Genomic DNA, 25,412 nt, shown 5'->3' with positions numbered 1-25,412 from the left:
GAAGAGATGGCTGAGAGGGGATTTGTTCGAGGAATTCAAAATCAGGACGGGTTTGATCAGAGCAAACGGGGAAAAAATGTTCCAACTCTTGAAAGGATTGAGAGCGAGAGGCCACAGATTGGAAGTGATTGGTAAAAGAAGCAAAAGTCAAATAAGGAAAAACATGTTCAGCCAGTGAGTGGTTAGAGTATAGAATGCACTGCCTGAGAGTGTGGTGGAGGCAGCTTCAATTGAAACATTGTGAAGGGAATAAGTCTGTTATTTGAAAAGGAACAATGTGCAGGGTGACAGGGAGAAGGCAGGAGAATGACACTCAGTGAATTGCTCATTCAGAGAGCCAGTATAGGCAGGATGGGCAGAATGGCCTCCGTGTGCGCTGTAACAATTCTGTGATTGTGTGATTGAGCAGAGTTAAAGCTGGGGGAGGTGGGAGCTCGGTGTCTCACTGTGCTACTGCTGCTGCTGCTGAGGTCAGTGAGATCAGAGACTGGGACAGGGAGCCAGAGCTCACATCAACTCTGCCCGTGTCTGTCACACTGAGACTTGCAGGAGACTACTCATTGATTTCACTCCATGCTGCAGGAATGGGACCACAGGCTGCAAATGGATAGAGCTCCTCCACACGGTGAGTAAAACAGACTGACTTATATCTTGCTGTTTAAAGGGGGTAATGGAACTAAAGAAATACAGCTGGACACCCTGTTAGACACAGTGCTCCTCAATCAACCATTTCATTCACTGCAGCTTCCCACTTACACCTTCAACAATTCAGCAACTGTATTTTAGAAAGTGTGTTTCAGTATTGACAGGGTTAATAACGGAGGATTGAGGTTTACTTACTCAGTCTGAGCTTGGTTCCTGGACCGAACGTGTACCACAGTGAGAGCTCCCAGTGCAGCGGCTGTACAAAAACCTCTGCTCTCTGCTTCCCTCTTATCACTGTCAACCTCTCTCTGTCACTGGCTGTCTCTCACTCACTCTCACCGTCTCCCTACCCCTCTCTGTCTCTCCATCATTCATGTGTCTTTCTCTATCTGTCTCTCTGGGTTGTTTCCAGCTGGGCTCGGGAGGTTTGTGAAACTTATTTTTCGATGTTAAATCTTGCAGCTGCACTTCACATGTGGCAATGGAGTGTAAGAAGGAAACTTGAGGCCTTCAGTTAGCGTTGAGACACCACAGGGACTGGAGTGTGTCGTGGACATTGACAATCCCAGCATGGGGTAATTTGTTCAGTTTCATTTCGATCTAACTGTGGGATATGTCAGTTCAGGCGGTGGGACTGTGTGTCCATTATTATGCATTTTATATAACCATGGATGTGTCAGTACAGGAGGTAGTGCTTTATGTATTGAGGTTTTTGTACAGCTCTGTGCCACTGTGTCGAGGGTAGCTGTATTCCTGCATACAGTAATAGTCAGCGACATCTTCATTCTGAACGTTGCTGATTGTCAGGGTGTAACTGGTCCCTGATCCACTGCCGGTGAATCGATCGGAGACTCCTGTGAATCGAGTTGCTGCATTGTAGATCAGAAGAGAGGTCTTTTGACCTTCTCGCTGCTGGTACCAAGCAAGGTTGCTGCTAATGCTTTGACTGGCCGTACAGGTGAGTGTTGCGGTCTGGCCCAGTCCCACTGACAGCACTGGGGGAGACTGGCTCATGATGATGTCCCCATTGATACCTGAGGGGTCAAAGAGAAACACAGTGAAGTCAGAACTGTCACAGAAAGAGCCTGTCAAATGAGAGATTGTTGGAGACACTGAGCATTCCTCTGGTTTTAACATTTTCCCTTCAATCACAAGTCAGTGGAATTGGAGTGAAATGGAGAGCAGCTAAAGATTCAAGGTGGAAGGAGAGAGATTTGTACCTGCGACACAGAATGCCAGGGGCCAGATCAGCTGGATGTGTGAAATCATGGTGTGTGCTCCTGTCTCTGGGCCTGGTTCCTGATAAACTCTCCCTTCACAGGGCTCTGCTTTATAAAGCTGCAGCCTGTGAGAGTCTGACTGGGTGTTCCTCAGTATGTAAATGACATCAGGCAGAGAGCCACATCAGCCCCCCACACTTCCTCTTCACTCTTTCTCTCTCTCTCTCTCGCGCTCTCTCTGTCTGAGAGAGTCATTGATGTGAACAGCACTGAATGAGGCCATTTGGCCAATTGTGTCTGTGCTGGTAAACAGCGATCTGATGACACTAATCCCATTCTGGAGGCTGCAGCAACACAAGGGAATATCTAAGTACTGCTCCAATGTCATGAGAGTTTGTGACTCAACCAGCCTTTCAGGCAGTGAGCTCGAGATTCCCACCACCCTCTGGGTGAAAACATTTCTCCTCAACACTCCTCTCACTCTCCAACTCTCCAACTCACCTGGCCATGCAATCACTCGTGTTCAGAAGAATGAGGGGATCTGATTGGAACATATAAAATTGTAACAGGATGGGGCAGGGAGGAGGTTTCCCCTGGTTGGGGAGTCTGGAACGAGGGGTCACAATCTCAGGGGGACAGGGGGTAGACCATTTCGGACTGAGATGAGGAAACATTTCTTCACTCAGAGGGTGGTCAACCTGTGGAATTCTCTACCACTGAAGACTGTGGCAGAAAGGAACTGAATATATTCAAGAAAAAGCCAGAGATAATTGTTTTGCATTTAAACAGCTTGAAGAGAATGGGGAGAAGGCAGGAATATGGCTTTGAGAGAGAGGATCAGCCATAGATCATAGAATGCCTACAGTGTGGAAACAGGCCTTTTGGCCCGTCAAGCCCACACCGACCCTCGAAGAAATGATGACATTCAAACATTGAAACAGCCATGATCATACTGAATGACAGAGCAGACTCAAAGGGCCGAATGGCCTACTGCTGCCACAAATTTCTATGTGTTCATGTCTGTATTACCTTCAATCTCTGTCCCAGGTTTTTAAGTCCTTTACTCATATAAAAAGTGCCATCCAACCCACCTGAATAATCTTATCCCTCTCTATCAGGTCCCTTTTAAGCCTTCACTGCTCCAAGGAAAACAACCCTAACCTTTCCAATCTTTTCTCAAAGCTCACAATCAGGCAGCATCCTGGGAAATCTCTGCGCCCTTTCAAGTACAATCTCATTCTTCCCAGAAAGTGGTGACCAGGACTTGTCCCTCTCTCTCTTTGACCCACACCTGCCACTTCTTTCTCTCTACCTGTTTCTGTCTCTCCCACTGTTAATCTCTTTCATGTTCTCTCCTTCTCTCACATTGTCTCATCGTCACTCTCTCCAACTCACTGATGCTTTCTCTCTCCGTCTCATCATCTGTTTCTCCATCTCTCACTGTCTCTATTACTCGCTCCCTCTCTCACTTCAATTAAAAGCCTCCAATTGTTACTTGTCACACTCTATTCCTCCCTCTTTCTCTCTCCTTCCCTCTCTTCCCCCCAATTTACAGTCTTTCTCCCTCTCTCTCTCTGTCATTCTAAATCTACCCATTCTCATGTCTCTCTCTCTCTCTCTCTTTCTCTCTCACTCAACCCTACTCTCCCTCTCAACTCTCTTCATGCTTGGTCTCACACCCATCCTGTCTCTTTCTCTCTCTCTCTACTTGTCTCTTTGTCTGTCTCTTTCAGTCACACTGTCTTGCATCTTATTTCTCTCTCTATCCCTCAACCTCACAATTTCTACCTCCCTCTACCTCTCTCTTGGTCCACTCACATACCTTACACCGTATCAGATGCTCGTCCTTCTCTCTCTCTCTCTCTCTCTCACTTTCTTTCTCTCTCTCTCTCTCACACACACATACAAACTCTTTCTTCCTCCATCTCTCTCTCTCTGTCTCGCTTCTCTCTCTTTCTGACAGTGTCCTAGATAGTGATAGTTGAATGCACGATAAATCTTCCCCTGCTCTGCCCCACTAATGGATGTTAACCGTTGACCCCTGTCTTCTCCTGGAGGAAGGCCCTATTTCCACGTCAACCAGGGTTTGGCCTCTCTCAAGAAGATGGACAGATTCTTATCAAATGAAGGAGAGTTCTGTGCTGTTCTTTGCTGTTGGCCCATTCTCACTGAGGACTGGTTTGGACACAAACCTCATTCCATGAAGGCCCAGCAGAGAGAGGAGTTCCTCAGGCCATCAGTGTGAGCTGGAGGGACAGGACTGGTTCTGACCCAGTGACCCATCCTGTCCATTCACAACATGTTCCAATCCTTACCTCTCTCCTTCCCTATGCATGCTCAGTCTTTTCTGAAATGGAGTGGTCCCTCCCCTGTCTCACACCAAGGAGGAGATGGGACAGATTTTTAATGAGTAATGGGTTAAAGGATGATGGAGAGTGAGCAGGAAAATGGAGTTGAGTCTGAGATGGGATCAGCCATTTTTGTGTTAAATTGTGGAGCAGACTCGAGGGACTGAATTCTGTTGCGCTCTCCTCTACATTGCGGAGACTGGGCGCCTCCCAGCAGAGTGCTTTAAGGAACAGCTCCGGGACACCCACACCAATCAACCACACCACCCCGTGGCCCAACATTTCAACTCCCCCTCCCACTCTGCCGAGGACATGGAGGTCCTGGGCCTCCTTCACCGCCGCTCCCTCACCACCAGACGCCTGGAGGAAGAACGCCTCATCTTCCACCTCGGAACACTTCAACCCCAGGGCATCAATGTGGACTTCAACAGTTTCCTCATTTCCCCTTCCCCCACCTCACCCTAGTTCTAAACTTCCAGCTCAGCACTGTCCCCATGACATGTCCTACCTGCCTATCTCATTTTCCACCGATCCACTCCACCCTCTCCTCCCTGACCTATCACCTTCATCCCCTCCCCCACTCACCCATTGTAGCCTATTCTCCTTTCTCACCACCCCAACCCTCCTCGAGCTTATCTCTCCAGGCTTCAGGCTCAATGCCTTTATTCCTGATGAAGGGCTTTTGCCCGAAACATCGATTTCGAAGCTCCTTGGATGCTGCCTGAACTGCTGTGCTCTTCCAGCACCACTAATCCAGAATCTGATTTCCAGCATCTGCAGTCATTGTTTTTACCTCGAGGGGCTGAAGTGCCTGCTCCTGCTCCTAGTTCTTATGTTCCCCCTACCCCTCCCCCATCCCTCTTACTGTAACTTTATGAACATTCTTGGAATGCTTTGCGCATTGAAGGCGCTATGTGAATTCAAGATTTGCGTGGATTTAATGTGGGGACAGAATTGCGCACGGGCTGTGATAGCTCCTGTGGTTGAATATCCTGCTGAGAGGCTTCAGCCTTCCATATACAGAATGGGGAAGTGGGGGAGGTCGGAATGGACTGCCGGGGTACATGGCACTGTCAGCTAGCAATGTGGTTGACTCTGTATTGCCCTCTGAAATGGACGAGCAAGGCTCTCAGTTGTATCACTTATGACAACGTTTCAACAAAGAAATGAGACCGGACAGGCCACAGGCATCGATCGAGACACGGAAAAGACAAAGACATAAACAGCCCTGTCGACCCTGCTCCATCCTTCTTACTGACATCTGGGAGCTAGTGCCAAATTCAGGAGAGCTGTCTCACACACTAGTCACGCAACAGCCTGACACAGTCATAATCACAGAACCATACGTTACAGACAATGCAGGACCCTGCATGTGGCCTGTCCCAACAGAAAGGCAGACCCAGCAGAGCTGATGACACAGTGGTCTACAGCCAAGAGGGAGTTACCCTGGGAAGCCTCAAAATTGGCTCTGAACCCCATGAAGACTCATGACACCAGCTTAAACATGGGCGAGGAAACCTCCTGGTGATTACAAGATATCTTGCTCCCTCGGCTGATGAATCAGTCTCCCCTCCATGTTGGACAGCACTTGGAGGAAGCACTGAGGGTGGTGACAGCACAGAGTGTGTTCAGGGTGTTGGATTTCAATGTCCACAACTGAGAGTGGCTCAGCAGTAGCACGACAGATCGAGCTGCTTGCTTCCTAATAGACGGAGCTTAGGGACTGGCTCTGCAGCTGGTGGTGAAGGAACCAAAAAGATGGAAAAACCCCATCCTCACCAATCTTGTGGCTGTAGATGCATCTGTCCTTGACAGTATTGGTAAGAGTGACCATCACACAGTCCTTGTAGAAACTAAGTCTGACCTTCACATTGAGAATCCCCTCCATTGCGTTGTGTGGTACGATCACCTTGTTAAACAGGACAGACTCCAAACAGATATTGCAACATAAGACAAGGTCATAAATGGGGATGATTGCCAAAGATTGCACAATGCTCAGCACTATTCTCAACTCCTCAGATACTGAAGCAGTCCACGTGCAAATGCAACAGTATCTGGACAATATCGAGGTTTTGTCTGAGAAGTAACATTTCCCATTGGTGCCATGCAAAAACCGACCAATCACCATCACCAATAAGAGACAATCTAAACATCGCCCCTTGACAATCAATGCTATTACCATCACTGAATCCCCACTGTCAACATTCTTGAGGTGCCATTGACCAGAAACACAACTGGATTTACAAAAGAAACACAGTGGTTACAAGAGCAAGTTAGAGGCCAGGAATACTGGATCGAGTAACTCAACTCCTGATCCCCCCAAAACCTGTCAACCAGGTCAGGAGTGTGATCGAATACTCCCCACTTGCTTGGACAGGTGCAGCTCCAACAATATTCATAGATTGATAGCGTCAACAAGTCATACAGTACAGAAACAAACCCTTAAGCCAAACTTCTACATGCTGACCAAGGTTTTCTGAAGTGAACTCATCTTTTTTGCCTGCATTTCACACATATCCCTTGAAATATTTCCTATCTATGTCTATTGTATCCTATGTCTTTCTTATCCACTCAAAAAGCTCGATACCATAAAGAGCAAAGCAAACAACTTGATTGTCATCGCATTCTCAAAGCATCCAACTCACCGTCACTGACGCTCCATAGCAGCGATGTGTATTATCAATAGGTTGCACTGCAGAAATTCATCACAGATCGTCAGATAGCACCTTCCAAACCCATGGACAAAACTAGAAATTGCAGGAAAAGATCTGAAGGTCTGGCAGCATCTTGTAGAAAAATCAGAGTTAACATTTCGGGTTGAGCATGAACTATTAACTCTGATATCTCTTCACAGATGCTGCCAGACCTGCAGAGCTTTTTCAGCACTTTCTATTTTTGTCTCGGATTTACAGCATCTGCCGTTACTTTGGTTTCCTTCCAAACCCATGTTCACTTCCATTTAGAACAAGAGCAACAGATACATGGGAACACTGTGAGCTGCAAGTTCCCCTCGAAAAAGCTTAGCATCCTTACTTGGAAATATGTCGCTGATCCCTCAGCCTTGCTGGGTTAAAATGCTGGCATTCCCTCCCCAAAAGCATTGTGGGTCAACTTACAGCTTGTGGACAATAACAATTCAAGATGGCAGCTTCCTACCACCTACTCCAGGGCAACGAGGGACAGGGTAAAAAATGTTGGCCCAGCCTTTGAAGCCCACTTCCCACAAGTGAATATGCAAAACCTAATGAAGTATCCCTCAGGAGGGGAGAGGGAATGTTCAGGACCCTGAGCTCCATTTCCCAGCCCAGACAGTTTGTCGCCCAATGAATGAATAAGATGCCAATTTGAAACCCAGGTTCAGGGCAGTCTCACTCTGTGGACATGAGATCTGTAAGAGGGAATTGGAGATTGAGCTAGAAAGGAATGATTTGCTGGGTTATGGGGAGACAGAAGGGAGCAGTGGGACTAACTGGGTCATTCAAAGGCATGATGGGCTGAATGGCCTCCTCCTGTCCTGTCAGATTCCAGGGAGTGCAAACGCTTCACAGTCTTCTCCCATCTCAGTAACAAACGTCCAGCTGCTGTGAGCTCCTTCTTTCACTTCCTCTATTGGTGAAGTTTCAACCTTGCGATCTGACAGTCTTTGCAGTTATTTTTTACACTGGGGCTTTCTGCTGTGGTCAGAATCTCTAATAATAAGTGTCCAATCAGTGACAATCACAGCAGCTCAGAGCAGTCAGGACTGAGGAGCCAGGCTCAATGTGAAACACATTGGGAAGTTCAAAGCAATTCTCTTCAACTCCCGGTACAAACTCCATCCCTCTCCCTGACCACTGTAAGCTGTTCAACCAGACTCTTTGCAACTTTGGCCTCTTCTTTGGGGCTGATTTGAGGCCCAAATCTTCCACATCACAATTATTAGCCACTGAAACTCTCAACCATGTCTTTGTGACTCCAAATGTGACCATTCCAATGTTTTCCAGGAGTTCTCCGGCTGTTTCCTACTGTCCATTCTCTCCCCTGGCTACCTGCCTTCCTCACACACTCCCAATTTTTATTTTTCTCCCATTTCTGGACCTGATGGGAATAGGATTTCTGGATTAATCTCCCATCAGGTGATTTCTCCGCCTCTTGATGCTGCTTGGCTTGTTGTGCTCTTCCAGACTCCTGTTTGTCTACTTTGGATTCCAGCATCAAAGGGTTTTGGTTTTAACAAAGTCTATAATCATTAGCCATTCTAGCTGCTCGTCTTACTGTCATTTCCCTTTGGGCTTCTACATGAATTCTGATTCTAGAAGGGAAGGAAGTTTTAAATTCTTCTCCAAGGATAACTTCTTTGAGAGCATTGTAACTATTCTCAGCTGTTAATGCTCTTTTCCATCTGTCAACATTATTTTGTTGGACTCTCTTAAACTCAGTAGAGGTTTGTCCAGTCTGTTTCTGTAAGTTCTGAAACATCTGTCTGTATGATTCTGGGACCAACTCATGTGTGCTTAGAATAGCCATTTTCACCTTCTCGTAATCCTGAGAACATTCTTCTGACAGTGATGCAGAAACGTCTTGTACTTCCCAAGTTCATTTTTTTCATGGGCAAGGTCCAACCTCGCTTGTGTTGCTATCCTCTGAAACAACATGAAAAATGCATTCACATCCATCTCTTCATAGTTATAGAGTCATACAGCAAACAAACGGGCCCTTCTATTTGTCGACATGTCGATGCCAATCAGTAATCACCAAACTCCATTTACCTGCACTTGGTCCATAACCTTCCATGCCCTGGCATTTTATGTGCTCATCTGGATGTTTCTTAAATGTTATGAGAGTAGCTGCCTACACCACCTTCTTAAGCAGCACATTCCATATTTCTACCACCCTCTGCAAAAAAAAAGAACTCAAATCCCCTCCATTTCACACTTTTTCACACGGTAAGCTTATTCCCTCTGATCATAGTCATGTCTAACATGGGGAAAAGATTCTCACAATTGACTTTGTCTATGGCTTTCATATTTTTGTATACCTCAATCAGATTCCCCCAAGAGAAAACAAACCCAGTATATCCAGTCTCTCCTCATATCTAACACTTTCCATCCCAGGGAACATCTCCAGTTCAATCACATTCTTCCAACAGTGTCACGATCAGAACTGTGCACAATATTCCAGTCACGACCTAACCAGGGCTGTGTCAGGTAACAACAAGACTTCCTTGCTCCTATATGCTACACCCTGGCTAATGATGGCAAGCATCCCATATGCCTTCTTCACCACCCTGTCTAGCTGTGCTGATACCTTCCGGGATTGATGGAGTTGTACACCAAGGTCCCTTCCGTTCCTCACTACTCCGAAGGAACATAAGATCATAAGAACTAGGAGCAGGAGTAGGCCATCTGGCCCTTCAACCCTGCTCTGCCATTCAATAAGATCATGGCTGATCTTTTTATGGACTGAGCTCCACATAAGACCTGAAGACATAGGAGTGGAAGTAAGGCCATTTGGCCCATCGAGTCCACTCCGCCATTCAATCATGGGTGATGGGCATTTAACGACAGTTACCCACATCTTCCTGTCACCCATAATTCATTGCAAGATTAAGAATTTATCAATCTCTGCCTTGAAGACATTTAATATCTCAGCCGACACTGTGCTCTGTGGCAATGGATTCCAAAGGCCCATCACTCTCTAGCTGAAGAAATGTCTCCTCAGTTCTGTTTTAAACTGATCCCCTCTAACTCTAAGGTTGTGCCCACGGGTCCTAGTATCCCCACCTAATGTAAACAATTTCCCAGCATCCACCTTTCTAAGCCATGCATTATCTTGTAAGTTTCAATTAGATCTCCCCTTCTAAACTGGAATGAATACAATCCCAGTATCCTCAGCCGTTCATCATATATTAGGCTTACCATTCTAGGGCTCATCCGTGTGAATCTCCACTGGACACGGTCCAGTGTCAATATGTCCTTCCTGAGTTGTGGGGCCAAAAACTGGACGAAATGGGACCTATCCAGAGCTTTATAAAGTCTCAGTAGCACATCTCATTTTACATTCCAACCCTCTTGAGATAAATTAGGAGAAAGTGAGGACTGCAGATGCTGGGGATCAGCTGAAAACTGTGTTGTTGGAAATGCGCAGCAAGTCAGGCAGCATCCAAGGAGCAGGAGAATCAACGTTTCGGGCATTCCTGAAGAAGGGCTTATGCCCGAAACGTCGATTCTTCTGCTCCTTGGATGCTGCCTGACTTGCTGCGCTTTTCCAGCAACACATTATTCTGCTCTTGAGATAAATGACAACATGATATTTGCTTTCTTAACCACAGATTCGATCTGTAAGTTAACCTTTAGAGAATCTGGGACTAGCATTCCCAGATCACTTTGTACTTTGACTTTATGACTTTTCTCACCGTTTAAAAAATAGACCATGCCTGTAGTCTTTTTTCTATAGTGCAAGACCTGGCATTTGCTCTCACTGTATCTCTTAATTCCTTTATTGTTAAAAAAAATCTGTCTTACTGAAGTAGCATCAATTTCTTCATTGAGCAAGGAATTTCATAGATTTGTGACCCTCTGGGTGAAGAAGGTCCTTCTCAGTTCAGTCCTAAATCTGCTCCCCTTAATTTTGAGGCTATACCCTCTTGTTTTAATTTCACCTGCCAGTGGGAACACCCTTCTTCCTCTGTCTTATCTATTCTCTTTATAATTGTATTTGATTCCATAATATTCCCCTCATTCTTCAAAGTTCCAATGAATATATCCCAGTCTACGCAGTCTCCCTTCATAAGCCAACCCGCTCCACCACAGAATCAGCCCAGTGAACTTACTCTGCACCCCTTCGAGTGCCAGTACAGGCTTTTTCAAGTAAGGAGACCATTACCGCACACGATACTCCAGGTATGGCCTCGCCAGCACCCTGTACAGCTGCAACATAACCTTCCTGCTTTTTAAACTCAATCCCTTTAGCAATGAAGGACAAAATTTCATTTGCCTTCCTAATTGCTTGTTGTCCCTGCAGACCAACCCTCTGTGATTCATGCATAAGGACACTCAAGGCACATGCCTTTCATTGTGTATATCATTCCCTTATTAGACCTCCCAAGTTGGATCAACTCAGAGGTATCAAGATTCAATTCCATCTGTCATTGCTCTGCCCAAATACCAGCTGACCAATATCAGACTGCAGCCTGAGACCCAGTAATCCAAGATGGCAGCAGAGTAGGACACTTCAGACCGAGTTCATTTGCCCCATCTGTTTCCTTTTCTAATTTCTATTCCACTTCTCTTTTCCTTTTCTTTTGTTTTTTTTGTTTTGTCCTTCTCCCTTATTTCGTCTCCCAGGCACGGACCTCTAGCCTCTGTCGCCAGGCCTCTGACCCAGTGCAGACCGAACGATGTGGTCTCTTGGCTTGGTGTGGCAATCTCCTGGCCTGGCAGGGAGACCTTCCAGCCCGACGAGACAGACACTTGGTCCAACATGGTGGCCTCTCAGTTCGATGTGGTGGCCTGTCAGCCCAGCATGATGGTCACTCGGCCGAGTGTGGTGTTCTCTGAGTGGACCAGCGTGGCTATCTCTCAGCCCACAGAGTGGTCCTTTCTGTATATGGTGGTCTCTCCACCCGGGAAGGCCTCAGCGCGGACTTCTGGTCTCGAAATGATTCCTTAAAGTATGATCCCATGGGAGGTAAGTTCTTAAGAAAGGCTTTAATGCTTGAACTTTCAGCTTTATTTCTTCATTTTCTACTTGAAACTAAAAAGATCTGCAACGTGTAACTTTGAACTTGATTCGTTCTTTCTACCTTGTTCTTACGATTCTGTATTGAAGTCCTTGTACCGAAGATGGCACCTTGTGAGGCGACATTACATACTTTTCACTGTACTCCAATGCTTTTTTACTCGAGTACTTGTGACAATAAACTAAAATAAAAATCAAATCAATATCAATAACAACACCAATTTATGTGGCCTCTGAAAGCTTTCTAATTATACAATCACAGTCAATTTGTTAATGTACATTACAAACAGCAAAGGTCCCAGCCCCAATCCCTGTCTTACACCACTGTTCACAGGCTTCCAATCACAAAGACAACCCTCCACCATCACTCTTTGCCTCATATTTGGATCCAATTTGCCAAAATGCCTTGGATCCCATGGGCTCTTACCATAACTCCAGGAAAGGCAAGAGAGGTAGGCAAGTACTGTAGGAGTCTTCTGCGGCTATACCCATATCAAGCAAGTATGCTGTTTTGGAAACTGTAGGGGATGATGGAAACTCAGGGGTACTGAGCGTAAGCAGCCATGTTTCTGGTATTGACACTGGCTCTAATGCAATGAGAGGAACGTCGGGTTCCAAACGTTCGACTGTGTTAGGGGACTCTCTAGCCCGAGGTACAGACAGACGTTTCTGTGGCTGCAGTGAAAAATCAGAATGGTGTGTTGCTTCCCTGGTGTCAGGATCAGGGATGTCTCAGAGAGGGTGCAGAATGTTCTCAAGGTGGAGAGGAATCAGCAGGAGGTCTTTGTACACATTGGAACCATATCGGAAGGGAAAACGTTGAGATTCTAAAGGGAGTTTGCTGAGACTTAGGCAGGAATTTAAAAAGGTGATCCTCGAGAGTAGTAATATCTGAATTACTCCCGGTGCTATGAGCTGGTGAGGGCAGAAATAAGAGAGAGCAGATGAATGCATTGCTGAGGAGCTGGTGTTCAGGAGAAGGATTCACATTTTTGGACTTTTGGAAGCTGTTTTGAGGTAGAAGTGACCTGTACAAGAAGGACGGATTACACCGAAATTGGAAGGGGACTAATAAACTGGCAGGAACATTTGCTAGAGCTGCTCGGAAGGATTTAAACTAGTAAGATGCATGGGTGCGACCGAGGGAGATAGTGAGGAAAGATTTCATTCTGAGATTGGTACAATTGAGAACAAAGGCAAGTCAAACAGTCAGGGCAGGCAGGGACAAAGCAAAGAACGATGTAGGACTGATAAATTAAACTGCATTTATTTCAATGCAAGAGGCCGAACAGGGAAGGAAGATGAACCTAGGGCGTTGTGAGGAAAATGGGACTGGGACATCATAACAATTACGGAAACATGGCTCAGGGATGGGCAGGACTGGCCATTTAATGTTCTAGGATACAAATGCTACAGGAAGGACAGAAAGGGAGGCACAGGAGGAGGGAGAGTGGCATTTTTGATAAGGGATAGCATTACAGCTGGACTTAGGTAGGATATTCCCGGAAATACATCCAGGGAAGTTATTTGGGTGGAACTGAGAAAAAAGAAGGGGATGATCACATTGTTGGGATTATATGATAGCTCCCCTCCAGTAGTCAGCGGGAAATTGAGAAACAAATTTGGAAGGAGATTTCAGTTATCAGTCAGAATAATGGGGTGGTTATAGTCGGGGATTTTAACTTTCCAAACATAGACTGGGACTGCAATAGTGTTAAGGGTTTAGATGGAGAGGAATTTGTTAAGTGTGTACAAGACAATTTTCTGATTCAGTATGTGGATGCACCAACTAGAGAAGGTGCAAAACTAGACCTACTCTTGGGTAATAAGACAGGGCAAGTGGCTGTGGTATCAGTGGAGGAGCACTTTTGGTCAGTGACCATAATTCTATTCATTTTTAAATTGTGAAGGAAAAGGATAGACCAGATCCAGAAGTTGAAGTTCAAAATTGGAGGAAGGTTAATTTTGCCTGTATCAGGCACGGTGGCACAGTGGTTAGCACTGTTGCATCACAGTGCCAGAGGCCCGGGTTCAATTCCCACTCAGGCAATTGTCTGTGTGGAATGTGCACATTCTCCCTGAGTCTGCGTGGGTTTTCTCCTGGAGCTCCGGTTTCCTCCCACAGTCCAAAAATGTGCAGGTTAGGTGAATTGGACATGCTAAATTGTCCATAGTGTTAGGTGTAGGGGTAAATGTAGAGGAATGGGTCTGGGTGGGTTGCTCTTCGGAGGGTCGATGTGGACTTGTTGGGCTGGAGGGCCTGTTTACACAGTTAGTAATCTAATCTAAAACTCTGAAAAGCTGATTGGGGGCAGTTGCTCGCAGGTAAAGGGACAGCTGGAAAAGGGAAGCCTTCAGAAATGAGATAACTTGAGTCCAGAGAAAGTATATTTTAGTTAGGGAGAAAGGAAAGGCTGGCAGGTATAGGGAAGATTGGATGACAAGGGTTTGGTTAAGAAAAAGAATGAAGCATATGTCAGGTATGTACAGGATAGATCGAGTGAATCCTTAGAGGGATACAAAGGCAGTAAGAGTATACTAAAGAGGGAAATCAGGAGGGCAACAACATGAGATAACTTTGGCAAATAGGGTTCAGGAGAATCCAGAGGGGTTTTATGAATATATTAAGGACAAGAGGGTAACTAAGGAGAGAATAGGGCCACTCAAAGATCAGCAAGGCGACCTTTGTGTGGAGCCACAGGAGATGGGGCAGATACCAAACGAGTATTTTGCTTCAGTTTCCCGGTGGAAAGGGATATTGAAGATATACAATGTTGGGAAATAGATGGTGACATCTTGGAAAATGTTCATATTACAGATGAGGAGGTGCTAGGTGTCTTGAAATGCGTAAAAGTGAATAAATCCCCAGGACCTAATTAGATGTACCTGAGGACTCTGTGGGAAGCTACGGAAGTGATTGCTGATCGTCTTACTGTGATATTTGTATCCTCAATAGTCACAGATGATGTGCCAGAAGACTGGAGGTTCACTAATTGGTGCCACTATTTAAGAAAGGTAGTAAGGGAACTGTAGACCAGTGAGCCAGACGTCGGTTGTGAGGAAGTTGTTGGAAGGAATCCAGATTGTCCATATATTTGGAAAGGCAAAGACTGATTAGGGATAGTCAGCAGGTTTTTGTGCATGGGAAATCATGTCTCACAAACTTGATTGAGTTTTTTGAAGAAGTAACAGAAAGAATTGATGGGGGAACAGCATTAGACAGGATGTGTATGGACTTCAGTAAGGCATTTGACAAGGTTCCCCATGGGAGACAGGTTAGCAAGGTTAGATCTCATGGAATACAGGAGAACCAGCCATTGGATACAGAACTGGCTCAAAGGTAGAAGACAGAGGGTGGTGGTGGAGGGATGTTTTTCAGACTGGAGGCCTATAACCAGTGGAGTGTCATAAGGATTGGTGCTGGGTCAACTACTTTTTGTCATTTACATAAATGATTTGGATATGAACATTGGAGGTAGAGTTAGTAAGTTTGCAAATGACACCAAAGTTGGAGGTGTAGTGGACAGCGAAGAAAGTTACCTCAGATTACAAATGGATCTTGATCCGATTGGCCATTGGGCTGAGGAATGGCAGATGGAGTTTAATTTAGATAAATGCAAGGTGCGGCAGTTGGGAAATCAAATCTTATCAGGACTTATACACTTAATGGCAAGGTCTTCGGGAGTGTTGCTGAACAAAGAGACCTTGGAGTGCAGGTCCATAGCTCCTTGAAAGTAGAGTCATAGGTAGATAGGATAATGAAGAAGACATTCGGTATGCTTTCCTTTATTGGTCAGAGTATTCAGTATAGGAGTTGGGAGGTCACCTAGGCCACTTTTGGAGTATTGCGTTCAATTCTGGTCTCCTTCCTATCAGAAAGATGTTGTGAAACTTGAAAGGGTTCAGGAAAGATTTACAAGGATGTTCCCAGGGTTGGAGGATTTAAGCTATAGTGAGAGGTTAAATAGGCTGGGGATGTTTTCCTTGGAGTGTCGGAGTCTGAGGGATGACCTTACAGAGGTTTATAAAATCATGAGGGGCATGGATAGGGCAAAGAGACCAAGTCTTTTCCCTGAGGTGGTGGAGCCCAATACTAGAGGGCATAGGTTTAGGGTAAGAGGGGAAAGATATAAAAGAGACTTGAGGAGCAACATTTTCAAGCACAGGGTGGTGCGAGTGTGGAATGGGCTGTCAGAGGAAGTGGTGGAGGCTGGTACAATTGCAACATTTTAAAGGTTTCTGAATGGGTATATGAATAGGAAGGGTTTGGAAGGATCTGGGCCAGGAGTTGGCAGGCGGGACTAGATTGTGTTGGGATGTCTGGTCGGCATGGACCGAAGGGTCTGTTCCCATGCTGTACATCTCTATAACTCTAGGAGGAGGCTGTTCAGCCCCTCGTGTCAGTGTTTACTAACCTCACTCACAATAACGTCTCCGTTGAATGTCTATTGTTGAGAAGTAATTGAATCTGGTTTTAGAGACAGAATGTCTGACAAATATGAACTGATCAGAGTAAGTCAGGATGAATTTAAAAAGGGTCAGACATCTTTAACTAACCTGGTTACATGTTTTAACGAGGTCACTAATGTGTGAGCTAAGGGAATGTGTTGTTTATATGGACGTCCAGATGACATTCAAGGACATTCCACACAAGTGTCATTGTGTTATAGTTGTAACAAAGAGATGACAGATAAACATATTCTGGATCTTTCTGCACAAATGAATTCTCAAATAAATCTCAGACATGTTGGTGAACTTGGAGTTTTATCAGAGGAAGGAACTGAAGGAAATCAGTTGTTGGAGGAAAATGGTTCTGGGAAAATTAAAATGTGTTAAATCAGCAGGGCCAAATAATCTATTTCCAGGAGTGCTTCAGGAAGTGGTTGTAAAATATTAGAAACGTTGATGGTTATCTGTTTCTCGACTGTGGAATAGGTCCTACATAGTGGAGGGAGCTAATTTGACATGTCTAATGAAAAAGAGAGAGAGAGAGAGAGAGAAAGAGGGAAAATAAGAAATTTTTGACCAATTAGCCGGAAATCAGCAGTGGAGAAAATGCTCAAGTCCATTGTAAAATATTTTATAGTTTAGCACTTTGAAAACAGGAACAGAACTGGACAGAGTCAGCATGGATTGTCGAAAGGGAAATCATGCTTAACAAATTGACTGGAATTGTTTGAGGATGGAGTGAGTGGAGTTGTTAAGGGGGGATCGTGGATATGGTTTACTTGGACTTTGTAAGTGGAGTAGATAGGTGGTTCTGTGGTTAAAAGCGAGACTCACGAATAGAATGTTGCCTCCCAGTTGCACGGGTCAGGGATGCCTCAGATAGGCTGCAGGACACTCTGAAAGGGTGGGTGAACAGCTAGCTGTGATGGTTCATGTATTATCAATGATATCGGTAATAAATGGGATGAGGTCCTACAAGCAGACTTTGGGGAGTTAGGAACCATATTATAATGTAGGATCTCAGAGGTAGTAATCTCAGGATTGCTACCAGTGCCATGTGCTAGTCAGAGTCGAAATGAAAGTATAGGCAGGATGAATGCGTGGCTTGAGAGATGGTGCAGGAGGGAGGGCTTCAGATTTTTGGGACATTGAGACTGGTTCCTGGAGCGGTGGGACAATTACAAATCGAGCAGTCTACACCTGGGCAGGACTGGAACCAATGTCCTGTGGGATATGTTTGATCACGCTCTTGGGGAGGGTTCAAAATAGTGTAGCAGAGGGATGGGAACCAACTGAGGAGGTTAGTGGACAATAAGGAGGGAGTAACTAAAGCCTGTAAGGAACTAGATATTGAAGTAAGCATGGCTAAGGTTAAGAGTAGGTAGGGAGCAGATGATGAACGCAAAGGGACAGATGGTCTGACGTGCATTTGTTTTAATGTGAGAAGAGTAGTAGGTAAGGCAGAGGAATTTAGGGCTTGGATTAGTATCTGGGAGTACGATGTTATTACTATTACTGAGACTTGGTTGAGGGAAGGGCAAGATTGGCAACTAAATATCCCAGGATATAGATGCATCAGCCAGATAAAGAGAGGGAGGTAAAAGGGATGGAGGAGTTGCATTACTGGTCAGAGAGGATATCACAGGTGTGCAGAAGGAGGGCACTATGGAGGACTGGAGCAGTGGGGCAATATGGACAGAGCTCAGAAACAGGAAAGGTAGATGTTGGTGCTATCCTACAAGCCTCCTAACAGTGAACGTGGGATAGAGGTACAAATATGTAAACAGGTTATGGAAAGAGATAGGAGTAACAAGGTGATGGTAATGGAGATTTTAATTTTCCCAACATTGACTGGGATTCACTTAATGTTCGAAGTTAAGATGGAACAGAAATTGTAAGGAGCATCCAGGAGGATTTTACAGAGTAATGTGGAAATAGTCGAACTCAGGAAGGGGCCATACTGGACCTGGTGTTGGGGAATGAGCCCGGCCAGGTGTTTGAAATTTCAGTAGGGGATTACTTTGGTAACAGTGACGACAATTCCGTAAGTTTTAGAATGCTCATGGGCAAAGACGAGAGTGGTCCCAAAGGAAGACGGCTCAACTGGGGGAAGGCCAACTGTAGCAAAATTTGGCAGGAAGTGGGGAATGCAGATTGGGAGCAGCTGTTTGAAGGGAAATCCACATTTGATATGTGGGAGGCTTTTAAAGAGATGTTGACTCGAGTGCAGGACAGACATGTCCCTGTGAAAATAATTGATGGAAATGGCAGGATTAGGGAACGCTGAATGACAGATGAAATTGAGACTAGCTAAGAGGAAAAAGGATGGATACATAAGGTCTAGGTGGCTGAAAACAGACAAAGCTTTCAAAGAATATCAGGAAAGTAGGACCAATCTGAAATGAGGAATTAAAAGGGCTAAAAGGGGTCACGAAATATCATCAACAAACAGGGTTAAGGAAAATCCCAAAGCATTTTATTCATATATAAGGAGCAAGTGGATGACGAGTGAAAGGGTTGGCCCACTCAAGGACAAAGGAGGAAAGTTCTGTGTGGACTCAGAGAAAATGGATGAGATTCATGATGAGTGCTTTACGTCGGTATTCACCAAGGAGAGGGAAGGGACAGATGGTGAAGTTGGGGGATAGATGTTTGATAAATCCGGGTCAAGTCAGATTAAGGAGGGAGGAAGTGTTGGGTATTTTTAAAGGCATCAAGGTGGACAAGTCCCCAGGTCGGGATGGGATCGATCCTAGCTTACTGAGGGAAACAAGAGAGGAAATAGCTGGGTCCTGAACAGGTATCTTTGTCGCAACCTTGAACATGGATGAGGTCCCAGAGGACTGGAGAATTGCTAATGTTTAAGAAGGGTAGCCAAGATAATCCAGGTAACTATCAACAAGTGACCCTGATGTCATTGGCAGGGAAGCTGCTAGTGAAGATACTGAGGGATAGAATCTATTTACATTTGGAAGAAAATTGACTTATCAGTTATAGGCAGCATGAATTTGTGCAGGGAATGTCGTGTCTTACCAACTTTATAGAAGTTTATGAAGAAGTGATGAAGTTGATTGATGACGGAAGGGCTGTGGATGTCATACACACGAATTTCAGGAATGCGTTTGATGAAGTTCCCCATGGTACCCTGATAAAGAAATTAAACTCGCATGAAGTGCAGGGTGTACTCACTAGATGGATAGAGAACGGAGTGGGCAACTGAAGACAGACAGTATTATTGGAAGGGAGTTTCTCAAAATGGAGAACAGGAATCTGTGCTGGTACCACTCTTGTTTTTGATACACATAAATGTTCTGGAGGAAGGTATAGGTTGTCTGATGAGCAAGTTTGCAGATGACACTCAGATTGGTGGAGTAGCAGATAGTGAAGGGGACTGGCAGAGAATACAGCAGAATATAGATAGATTGAAGAGTTGGGCAGAGAATGGGACAGATGGAGTTCAATCCATGCAAATGCAAACTGATGAATTTTGGAAGATCCAAATCTGGAGTAAACTGTACGGTGAATGGAACGCCCTGGGAATATTCATGGCAAGAGAGACCTGTGTGTTCCGGTCCATTGTACTCTGGAGGTGGCAACACAAGTCGATAGAATCGTCAAGAAGATTTATCGTGTACTTTCCTTCATCAGACGTGGTATTCATTACAAGAGTTGGCAGGTCATGTTAGAATTATATCGGACTTTGGCTTGGTCACATTTGGAATACTGCGTACAGTTCTGGTCACCACATTACCAGAAGGATGTGGATGCTTTGGAGAGGGTGCAGAGGAGGTTAACAAGGATTGTCTGGTATGGAGGGCACTAGCTATGAAGAGAGGTTGAGTATATTAGGATTATTTTCATTAGAAAGTCGAACATTGAGGTGGGACCTGATTGACGTCTACAAAATCATGAGAGGTGTAGACAGGGTGAATAGCAAGAACATTTTTTCCCAGAGTGGGGGAATCAATTACTCGGGGTCATGAGTTCAAAGTGAGAGTAGAAACATTTAAGGGAGATACGTGTGGAAAGTTGTTCACACAGAGAGTGATTGGTCCTGGAACACGTTGCCAGTGGAGGTGGTAGAGGCGGGCACAATAGCATCATTTAAGATATATCTAGATAGATACATGGATGGGCAAGGAGCAAAGGGAGACAGACCCTTGGAAAATTGATGACAGTTTTAGATGGAGGATATGGACCAGCGCAGGCTTGTAGGGCCGAAGGGCCAGTTCTTGTGCTGTAATTTTCTTTGCTCTTTGTTCTTTGAACTGAGGAAGCTCAAAGGAACAGAGTGATCTTGGGGTGCTTGGACACTGAACCCTGAATGTGACAAGACAGGCTAACAGAGCAGCGTGAAGGCATATGGGACACTTGCCTTTGTTATGTCAGATATTGGTTATAAAAGCAGAAGGATATATTGCAGTTAAGCAGAACATTGGTTCGGCCACAGCTGGAGTACTGTGTGCAGTTCAGGTCACCACACTGTAGGAAGGATGTGATCGCACTGGATGGGGTGCAGAGGGGAATCACCAGGATGTTGTGTGGGATGGAACTTCTGAGTGATGAAGATAAATTGGATCAGCTCGATGTGTTTACTTCAGAGCAGAGAAGGTGGAGGGCGGACCTGATCGAGGTGTATAAGGTTATGAGGGGAATGGACAGGGTGGGTAGAAAGCAGCTGTTCTCCTTCATGGGAGGGTCACTAACAAGTTGGCTCACATTCAATGTGAAAGATAGGAGGTTTCAAGATGTTTTGAGGAAAATGTTTTTCATCCAGACGATAGTGTGGGTCTGGCATTCACAGCCTTGGGAGGGTAGTTGAGGTGGGAAAACTCACAGACTTTAAAATGTACTTGGGTGAGCAGTTGAAATGTCATAACATTCAAGCTGTGGGTCTCATGTTGGAAAATGGGACTAGTATAGGATTAGTGTAGTTTTGCTGGTATACAGTTAATGGGCTGAAGGGCCTCCTCTGTACTGTGTGATTTTATGATTCAGCTGTGTGTAGTTTCGGGCTCCTTATCTGAGGAAGCATGTTCTCGATGAGGAGGGAGGGAAAGAAAGGTTTACCAGACTGATTCCTGGGATGACAGCACTAATGTCTGACCAGAAACTGGATCAGTTAGGATTTTATTCATTGGTGCTTGGAAGATTGAGAGGAATCACATTGAAACCTTGAAAATCCGAACAGGACAAGACCAGAACAACACAGGGAGGATGTTCCTGATGACTGGGGAATCCAGAACTATGAGTTATGATTTAAAGAAAAGGGAAAGGCCATTTCAGACTGAGATGATGAGACATTTCTTTAGTCAGAGAGTGGGGAGCTGGTGGAATATTCTGTCACAGAAAGCAGTTGAGCCGAAAACACTCAATATTTTCAAGAGAGGATAAGTATAGTTCTTAGGACTAAAGAGATTAATGTTTATGGAGAAAAAATGGGAGCACAGGACTAAGTTGGATGATCAGCCATGGTCATATTGAATGGCAGAGCCAACTCGAAGGGCTGAATGGCTTCCTCCTGCTCCTAGTTCCTTTGTTTCTATGTTTGAGAGACTGTCCATAAACATGGAAACATATGGAATTATAGAGTTATAGAGTTATCGAGTCATCGAGTTCTTCAGCACAGAGACAGGCCTTTTGGCCCAAACTGGACCGTGCTGACCAAAATGTCCATCCATGCTCACCCATTTCCCAGCTCTTGTCCCATATCCTTCAAATGCTTTCTTTTCTATGTATTTTTCCAAATGTCTTTTAAATGTTGTTAATGTATCCACCTCAATCACTTCAGCTGGCAGCTCATTCCACATGCGTGCCACCCTTTGTGTAAAAATGTTGCCCCTCAGGTTCCCTTTTATCTTTCCACTCTAACACTCAACTGATGCCCTCTCATCCTCAATTCCCCAACCCTATCCATGTCTCTCATGATCTTGTATACTTCTAAAAGTTCCCTAACCAGTCTCCTGTGTTCTAAGAAAAAAGTCCTAACTTGCCTAACCTTTCCCTCTAACTCATATTGTTGAGTCCAGGCAACATCCTTGTATTTTTTTCTGTACTTTCTGGTTTAGTAATATCCTTCCTTTAACAAGGTGACCAAACTGAATACAATATTCCAAGTGCGACCTCACGGACATACTGTACAAGATTAGACATTAGATTCCCTACAGGGTGGAAACAGGTCTTCGGCCCAACCAGTCCACACCGACCCTCTGAAGAGTAACCCACGTCGACTCAGTTCCCTTTTACTAATGTACCTAACACTACGGCCAGTTTAACATGGCCAATTCACCTGACCTGCACATCAAACTTACTAATCATGCCTTACAGATTCTCATCCAAAGCATTAATATTGATAACAAACAATAATGGGGCAAGCACTGAGCCCTGAAGCACTCCACTCCACATAGGCCTCCAGTCTGACAAGCATCCTTCCAATATTGCCCTCTGCTTCCTACCATCAAGCCAGTGATAGAAAAGGAGGTAGGAGACAGAAAAGAGGGACAATGTGTGCTCTCTCCAATGAACAAGATGTGAATAGTGGTGTCTCCAGGGATTTGTGCAGGGACTTCAGTATTTCACGATATTTCTCAATGACTTGGATGAATGAATAGAGAAGCAATTATCCAAGATTGCTGACCACACGAAGTGAGGCAGCTTGGAGGAGGTTACAGAGATAGGGAGGGTGGAGGGCAGAGAGGGATTTGAGAACAAGGATTAGAATTTCAAAATCGAGGTGTTGCTAGACCAGGAGCCAATATAGGCATGGGGTGCAGGTGGTTGCGGGACCGGGACTTGGTGCAAGTTTGGATAGGAGCAGCAGAAGTTTGGATGAGCTGAAGGATACGGAGGGCAGTGGCTGCGATGTGTGTCAGCCACAACATTGGAAGAGTCATGTTTGGAGTCCCATAAACATAGCTGAGATTTTCAGTGGCTGATTAGATTACTTACAGTGTGGAAACAGGTCCTTCGGCCGACCAAGTCCACATCGACCTGCCGAAGCACAACCCACCCAGACCCATTCCCGTACATTCACCCAACACTACAGGCGATTTAGCATGGCCAATTCACATAACCTTCACATGACTGGAGTGTGGGAGGAAACTGAAGTACCCGGAGGAAACCTATGCAGACACAGGGAGAATGTGCAAACTCCACACAGTCAGTTGCCTGAGGTGGGAATTGAAACCAGATCTCTGGCGGTGTAAGGCAGCAGTGCTAACCACTGTACTACCGTCATCTTTGTGATATGAAGGATATCGGGCTCAGAATTTTCTCAAAGAGAAGACCCAGTTTGTAAAGAGTCTGTTTGAGCAGCAGACAGTGCTCAGGGAGAGGGATGGAGTTTGCACCAAGATCTGAAGAGGATGGCTTTGATCTTCCCAATATTTTTCACGTTGAGCCTGGCTCCACAGTCCTGACTGCTCTTAGCTGCTGTGATTGTCACTGATTAGACAGTTATTGTTAGAGATTCTGACCACAGCAGAAAGCCCCAGTGTAAAAAATAATTGCAAAGACTCTCAGATCGCAAGGTTGAAACTTAACCAATAGAGGAAGTGAAAGAAGGAGCTCGGAGCAGCTGGACGTTTGTTACTGAGATGGTTTGTGACTGTGAAAAATCTGCACTCCTTGGAATCTGAAACACAGGAGGCTGGTTCTGGGATTTGTTTTGCAGAAACAGCACAGTGAAGGAAACAGTGTCAGGCACTCTCTGACAACCACACACGCCTGCACTCGGAGATCTGAAGCAGAATCCAGCAGCAGCTCTGTCTCCAAGCTGTGAAACCTGCACAGAATTGTTCCCTCATTCAGTTTTTAACTGGCAGGATAGACCAAATAGGGGAGGCAACACAGTGGTGTGTACAGTCAGAAGGGAGTTGCCCTGGGAGTCCTCACCATTAACTATGGAACCCATGAAGCCTCATGACCACAGGTCAAACATGGGGAAGGAAACCTCCTGCTGATTACCACATAGCACCGCCCACCCCTCCACCTCAACTGTGCAGTCAGTCCTCCATGTTGAACAACACTTGGAGGGAGCACTGAGGGTGGGAAGGATGCAGGATATACCCTGAGTAAGGGACTTCAAATACCACCATCAAGAGCTGCTCAGAAGCATCACTACTGAGCAAGCTGGTCACGTTCCAACTGATTCAGCTGCTAGACTGGACCTGGGGCAGATGGTGATGGAACCAACAAGAGGGAAAAACATACTCACTATCATCCTCATCAATCTGCCTGCTGCTAGTGTATCTGTCCATGACAGTATCAGTAAGAGTGACCACCGCACAGTCCGTGTGGAGACAAAATCCCATCTTCACATTGAGATTATGTTACATTTTTTTGGGGAATGTATACACGATGTCAGGAAGAACTTTGTTTTTAGCAGCAATTGGCAATGACTTGGAAATTAGTGCCCATTCAGGTGAGGCAGGTGAAGACACTCAGTGATTACAATGACAGATTGGATGGGCTCTTGATGGAAATAAACCTGCAAGGCCCTGGGGGTCGAGTAGGGGAGGGGGTGGGACTGACTGGATTGCTCCATGAAATGACAGCATTTCCCTGACAGGCTGAATGTTCTCCCCCTGTGCTGGAAATAGGTCTCACTCAATGAGGGGTTCACAGTTAAAGAGTTTGGATGCATTAAATACAGGACAAATTGTTTCTCCAGGCAGGAGGGTCAGTCACCAGAAGGCACACATTTCAGAAAGGATCTGAAGGACAAGAGAGAAGATACGAACATTTTTATTCAGCGAGTTCATGATGATTGTGTGAAAGGTGAGTGGAAGTGGATTCAACAGCAACTTTCAAAAGGGCATTTAGAGAAATATCTTAAAAGGAAACAATTGCAGGGTTACACAGGAAGGGCTGGGTAAATGGTACTCATTGGACTCATTTGACTAACAGTCACGAGAGGCCCAATGACCTCTGTCTGTGCTGTATAAGAGCTTACACACACTTAGTCTCACCTTTACACAAAGACTTGGAGAAAAAGACAACCCAGTTTACAGAAGAGTCTTTTCTCAAGGAA

At 45.3% G+C, this 25,412-nt stretch overlaps 1 protein-coding gene across 1 annotated transcript in view; it reads right to left on the bottom strand.

The window, feature by feature from the left end:
- The window catches only part of LOC140479518 (immunoglobulin kappa light chain-like), a 117,739-nt gene extending 98,219 nt beyond the window's left edge, over window positions 1-19,520 (bottom strand). The window contains exons 1-3 of the mRNA XM_072573336.1: window positions 19,415-19,520; window positions 1,385-1,679; window positions 841-875 (exon numbers count right to left, since the gene is read on the bottom strand). Coding sequence (XP_072429437.1) covers window positions 841-875; window positions 1,385-1,679; window positions 19,415-19,520 — 436 coding nt within the window. The remainder of the gene's footprint in view (window positions 1-840; window positions 876-1,384; window positions 1,680-19,414) is intronic.
- Between the last annotated feature and the right edge of the window lie 5,892 nt (window positions 19,521-25,412).

This window comes from Chiloscyllium punctatum, chromosome 7 (genome assembly GCF_047496795.1).
Source record: "Chiloscyllium punctatum isolate Juve2018m chromosome 7, sChiPun1.3, whole genome shotgun sequence".
NCBI classification, from domain to species: domain Eukaryota; kingdom Metazoa; phylum Chordata; class Chondrichthyes; order Orectolobiformes; family Hemiscylliidae; genus Chiloscyllium; species Chiloscyllium punctatum.
This window is presented reverse-complemented; position numbering and strand designations above follow the sequence as displayed.